The sequence below is a fragment of the Lactuca saligna genome, chromosome 4 (genome assembly GCF_052625555.1).
Source record: "Lactuca saligna cultivar CGN05327 chromosome 4, ASM5262555v1, whole genome shotgun sequence".
NCBI lineage: Eukaryota > Viridiplantae > Streptophyta > Magnoliopsida > Asterales > Asteraceae > Lactuca > Lactuca saligna.
The window spans coordinates 307,828,690-307,835,125 of NC_136420.1; the positions used below are offsets into that span (position 1 = coordinate 307,828,690).

The 6,436-nt window shown below is 36.1% G+C and overlaps 1 protein-coding gene across 1 annotated transcript; it reads left to right on the plus strand.

The window, feature by feature from the left end:
* Nucleotides 1–5,469: 5,469 nt before the first annotated feature.
* LOC145040845 (ethylene-responsive transcription factor ERF109-like) lies at nucleotides 5,470–6,117 on the plus strand. The gene has a single exon (XM_078988734.1). It carries the CDS (start codon nucleotides 5,470–5,472, stop codon nucleotides 6,115–6,117), a length of 648 nt encoding a protein of 215 aa, XP_078844860.1.
* Nucleotides 6,118–6,436: the final 319 nt, after the last annotated feature.

Sequence of the window (6,436 nt, forward strand, 5' to 3'; positions counted from 1 at the left end):
CAAGCAAGAATCACGGGGCTACCCCGACTCAACTCGCCGAGTCTCAAGAACAACTCGGCGAGTACATGCCATGCACAAACTCTATTGACCTCCTGAGGTCAGATCTGTTCCTCAAATCCATAGATCTGTCCTTCCCAAGCAATATAATCACGTAAAGTCCAAGACCTTGACACTCATATATCATCTAGATGGTAACACTTGGAGATTTTAGCCCAAAAATGGCATCCTAAGCTCATTACTCACAAGATAACTCATAAAGCTCCAAGGGTTAAGGTCTCTGGACCTCTTTGAGTCCAGATCCAAAGCATAAACTTGATAAGGGACCAATTGTTCCACATAAACATCCTCAAAGGTGGTTAGAAAACCCTAACTCTAGGTATCAATACCAAGACTGAAGAAGGTCCGAATAAATACCTCAAGTTGAAGTCTCTGAACTCTGAAACCACTAGAACCATACCTCCTTCAGTCTCCTCTTGCTCTTGATTACCTTCTTCTTGCTAAACCAAAGATAGAAAGGTCAAATATGGCTTCTCCTTCCTCCCAAACGATCTATCTCACTTAGGGTGCTCTCAAGGGACTGGTAGCCGCAATGGAAGGCTAAGAGTGCCCTTAAATAGGTTCCAACCCCGGAGGATTAGGGTTTCAATAAACAGTGTGGACTCGCCAAGTCCAACGCGAACCCGGGTGATCAACCACGACCCTACTCGGCGAGTCTAAGCATCAACTCGCCGAGTTCCTTCACAATTTCAAAAATAAAATATTAGAATAATATACCTGGGATTCCGGATGTTACACTTTTATAACTTGGAAGAGGGATGTCGTAATCCAAGCTATAGAATATTTGAAGGTAGGTGAATGACGATTCACCAATTTCCACCAAGATAAACGAAATGTATTATTAGGTTTTAATTGGTTTTTGAAATTCCTAGATTCTTTTGAGATTCATTGAACTGTTCAATGGCATGTTTCAATCTCGAGTGTGCCCTTCAGGTTTTGTGACTGGGATGTCGAGGATCATAAAACAAGGCGTGAATAACCATGCAAATATACTTGGTACCCTTAATTATTTATCCCTTAATCGATGTGTCGGTTAACCAAATACGCTCCACCGATACCATGATAAATATTAAGTTACCCTTTGCCTACCTTGTTAAGTCCAGGTTAGTGTGCTGGTTAACCACACACGCTCCACTAACGACTTAAGCAAAAAGCAAAGTGCAAAGTGTAATTTCATGGGTTAGCACCAAATTCACATTTTCCTAAGTAACTAAGATTGGGTATTAATAAGAGTTTAGTTACTTAGTATTTATAATTAATACTTTTAATGAAGGGAGAATTATAGTCCTTGTTCTACCCGTTCGGCTAACGACCCTCCACTAGTCAAGGAAGCGGTGGGTGAGAGTGGACACCCATTAAACTGTCATTTTATAGGCAGTAACCTTATACCGCCCCTTATAGACCAACCTCGTAAATGAGGCCTACTAACGGTAAGACTGACTTTACTTTTATACATATATATATATATATATATATATATATATATATATATATATATATATATATATATATATATATATATATATATATATAAATATTATAACTTATAATATTATAAAGTATAAGGGTTGAATTTGAACTTTTAAAATTCTAAGGGATAACTTGGAATTAAATTATTCATAAGTGAAAAAAATTTCAAATTCCAAAACATGAGGGCAGGTTTTTCAAACTATTCAAAACTAATTAATTCCATAACTTATGTGTTTAAAGTAGTTTTAATTAATAAACTCTTCAAGTTCCATAACTTGAGGACAAGTTATGGAAAACTTTAAACTAATAAAAGAATGTAACTTTTCTTTATTTTGTAACTTATGGAATTAATTAAGGTTACATATTTTATTACTTAATGAAGTGACTCTTGAACCTCCATAACTTATGGACAAGACTCTTCATTTTTGTAACCATTGCCAACTTTTATGAGTTTTATAAAACTTAAATGTGACTTTTCATATAACTTGAGGACAAGTTACAAAAACACATTTTAGAATCAACTCTTAGATTAAAATGGATTGAAAACACATAATCAATTAACTTTTCTATTAATCTAAGCAACTCATAACAACAAGATAATTCACATCAAAAAAATTCATGTAATTAGCATAACTTTTAAACTAATACAAAACATGAATCTATTGACAATTATCTTTGAAATTGAATTAGCATGAACATTACCACATCAAAAACAAGTTTATAAGTTTAAAAACAGCTTATGGTAATGTTCCTAGTCCAATTTCAACCAAAAAACACGAAGATAAGCTGTCAGGGGCCAAAACTCGTCGAGTTTTATAGAGAACTTGTCGAGTTCATGCATTAAACAATGAACTTTCGAGTTTATTGGAAAAACTCATCGAGTTTTCAGTCTGGACAGCTTCTTTGCTTCGAAAAATGTATTTGCATCAAGTATAAGAGAAAGCAAGCCTAGTCTCTAATACCACTGTTGGGTTTTGAGCATTCTAACACTCCTAAGTGTACATGCAACCCTAAATACCTTGGATCTATGTTTACTTTATTATACATGCAAATATGAAAATTCCAAGGTATTACCCTATCTAGCATACAATACTTGATACTTGGGTAATCAAATGGATAGAATACATACCTTTGTTTGATGTAGCTTGTCTTCATGAAGCTTGAGTGCCTAGTGCCCCAAGTGTGACACCTCAAATGGTTCACACAACATCATGTGCACTTGGAATGACTTGAGAGGATTCCACACATCATGAAAATCAGCTAGCCCTATCACTCATAGTGGCCTATTTTCCCTAGAATATGATCTTTATATAGTGTCAAGTTAGGGTAAACCCTAATTGTCATGACTTTCCATTTCCTTGGATCCATGGGTTCAAATACACCATGGAGCATCCATGGAGCATCCTATGAGTTTTAGCCCAACTTGATAATCCATGGAGTCTTAGCCCACTATACAATTATGGATGATTTACACAATCAACCCATATATTTAATTAGTTTTCTTTTGATCACTTAATTAATCCTAGATTAATTCTTGATCAATACTAATTAAATAATCTTATTAATATATTAGAACTTATAATATATTAACAAACCTTAAGTGTTATTTCTCTCATTATAGTCTATCCAAATGCATGATGCCATGCAACCCAAATGGACCATGCCGGGTCGGGTCAAGTCTTACCGATTATAGTTATGGACTTAGACATTAATCCAACAGATTGAACTCAAAATCTCCACAAAGCTTGCACATTTATGAGAAAGGGAACCTTGGAATGTCCAGATTTACTAGTTTGAGTCCCTAAAACGACCCTAGCTCACTAAGACCAAGCAAAAGGACTAGAATGACCAAAAACCCAACCCAAAGTAGATCTATGAAATGAAAAGCCAAAATAGAGAATTTATACCTTGAGATTCTCGAAATGGAGATATTAACTCTAGACCTCTAAGTTCTTCCCTAGAGGTTGAGTTCTTTACCTCCTTCTTCTCTTGCACAAACCACCAAGATTCTTCTTTCAAGCTCAAAGCTTCATCCAATGCAATCTAAGGTTTTATGGACATAAAAAGGGGTGGTTGTTGAATTAAAATGACCTAAGGAGTGGTATAATGTTGCTTATATAGGGTAGAAACCCCGAAATTAGGGTTTTAGTGTGACGGGAGTACGCCCCACATACTTCTTAATACGTACGACGTACTCACAAACCACCCGCGGTCATTCATCTTTAAACGTTGGGCGTACCCCAGCTTATGCTGGGCGTACCCAGCTAAACACATGCATGCATCCTTACATGCATGGGGCTGATCTGCCAAGTATTTCCATTAGGGGCTAATTCTGCTAAAACATTCAAAGTACCATAACTCCCTCATTCTAAGTTCGTTTCCGACAAACTTTATATCTACGGAAAGACGACGAGAAGCTCTACGCTTCTAACAAGTCACCCTTGCCTAAAAACGCTCTGAACAAGAAGCCAAAATGCATAAAAGACCGAGATGTCAATTTACTGTCATACCCTTGGCTTCCGAAGACACAATTGAATACATGAATCTCTTAAACCATGACAACTACATCCGAAACGGGCTAAATCCTTCCTTTCTCGAAGCACCAAACCCCATGACAACTAATGATTGGGCCGTAGCCCCAAGCAACAAGGCAAATCTGAAACCGGATGTTACAAAAAATCTGGAACGCTAGTCCGGACCATAAGTTCCGGATAAAAATTCTAGAACCGGTTCCTTATTCCGGAGCGTTCTACGTATTCTAGACATGATTTTCGAAGTCCAAACACGTTTCAGACTAGCTAAAATTAGGATTCTTATAACAATTTATGATGTAGTATAAATGTATAAATACATGTAATCTTATAATCGCCTTAACACGAATAAAATTCACAAAAAATCCTATAATACCTATATAATTGAATAAACTAAACATGTTTTAACGTATAATTTTAATTAAATGGCTATAATTAGAAACAAATTTGAAACTTATATATAAAAAATGCATTTCTTCATTACTACCATAATACATTTTCAGTTTTAATGATATCCGGAATGGGATGTAGGATCATTCAAAACAAGAGAATGACAAAATCTAGTCGGAAATGGATTAAAGAGTAATTATATTAAAACCATATTACCATGTCAGAATTATTTACCTGTTTACCGAATATTAAATCAGGTCCGAAATACTTCATTCCGGACCAAACGGTCATTTTGCAAAAAAAGAATATTATATTTAAAAATAATAATAATAAAGTTAGATTACTCGATTTCCCTTTTCTAAACCCTCTAAAATTAAATTATTTTTATTAAACATTATTAGGTTGTAGAAAAACTTAAAATTTTGTTAAGAATTTAAAAAAAGTTATAAAAGAAATATATATTTAAAAAATGTTTAGAAAACTACTAAAAATTTAAAAACTTATTTAGACTCACCCTGACTATTTCATGAAAAATACTTCAAATAGCATGTTATTTAGTTATTATACCTCTATCTCGCTTCCTTCTCTCCTCATTTTTGTGGTAGCCATAAGTTATTATACAACATCATGAATGAGCAGTTAATATCAAATCTCATATCATTAAATACTCTTTAATCCAAACTTATTTACTACTATCATTTTTGTTACGATTATTTTTCTCTTGTAATCCCACTGTGGGTTGAACGTGAAACAAAAAACCAACCTCTAGAATCAACATGGCTTCCGTACGCAAGCTCTTCGTCTGCCACGTTTAACTGAAACAAACGCCACGTGTAGACTCATTCCTGACGTAAGCAATCCAAATCACCCACCACATGCCCTACGTCGTCCTTCCACGTGGCCCGTCATCACCGGTCACATGCCACCGTGTACAACTAACATTACAAAATTCCCGCTATATAAACACTTCCACTCAATTCACCCTTACAACTGTTTATTTTAAAAAACCTTAAACAAAAACATGCAGAAAACCGAATTAGTCGATCACCACCAACTTCGTGACGGAGTAATGAATATCTGGCGTCCATTACCCGCCGAGGAGGAGCATTCCATCATTCTCTCTGCACTCAAGATGGTAATCTCCGGCCACATTACCACCAATCACCACCCTTCATCATCATCGTCGTTAGCTACCACAAACGAGACTGATCACAACAACCACCATGAAATTCCGATGATGTCACTCTGTTTACATCCGATGGAAGTATGTCAGATTTGTAGAATCAACGGCTGTCTTGGGTGTAATTACTTCAGACAAAATGCACCTTGCGACGGCGGAGCACAGAGGAATAATGGTGGTGGTGGAAGAGTAGAGACGAAGAGGAAGAAGAAGAGACAGTATAGAGGAGTAAGACAGAGACAATGGGGGACATGGGCGGCGGAAATCCGGGATCCATTTAAGAAAGTGAGAGTGTGGCTGGGCACCTTTGGATCGGCGGAGCAAGCCGCCAGAGCTTACGACAGAGCCGCCGTACACTTCCGTGGAGATAAAGCGAAGACTAATTTTCCGGCGAGTGATTACAAGAAACCACAGCGACCTGTGAAACTTGAACGAGAACATGAAAATTGCAATACAAGCTCAATGTCACCCAAGAAAACTGATCAATGATCCTTAAGAGTTAAAGTCATACTGTTTTGATCTTGTAGGAAAATGTGTTTGAAAAATAATCGAAGAAAAAGTTGGGTTTAAATTACAGTTTTGAATGTACGAGTTTCTGAAATTAAGAATGAAAACTATGCAATTCGATTGAAATCTGAAAACAGAGCATTGAAGAAAAGGAAATTACCTTCAATGGCTATTGGTGATGTTTTTATTCGCAGATGTCAACCAATCCCTGCTGCTACTTTACTTCGAGTGGAAGCAAAATTGTGCCACGTGTCGCAAAAATAAAATTTTAAATGTTTGATTTAGTATATTTAATAACAAA

Bases quoted from the DNA above. Each gene is read 5' to 3' on its own strand.
- LOC145040845 (XM_078988734.1), top strand. From the start codon at position 5,470: ATGCAGAAAACCGAATTAGTCGATCACCACCAACTTCGTGACGGAGTA.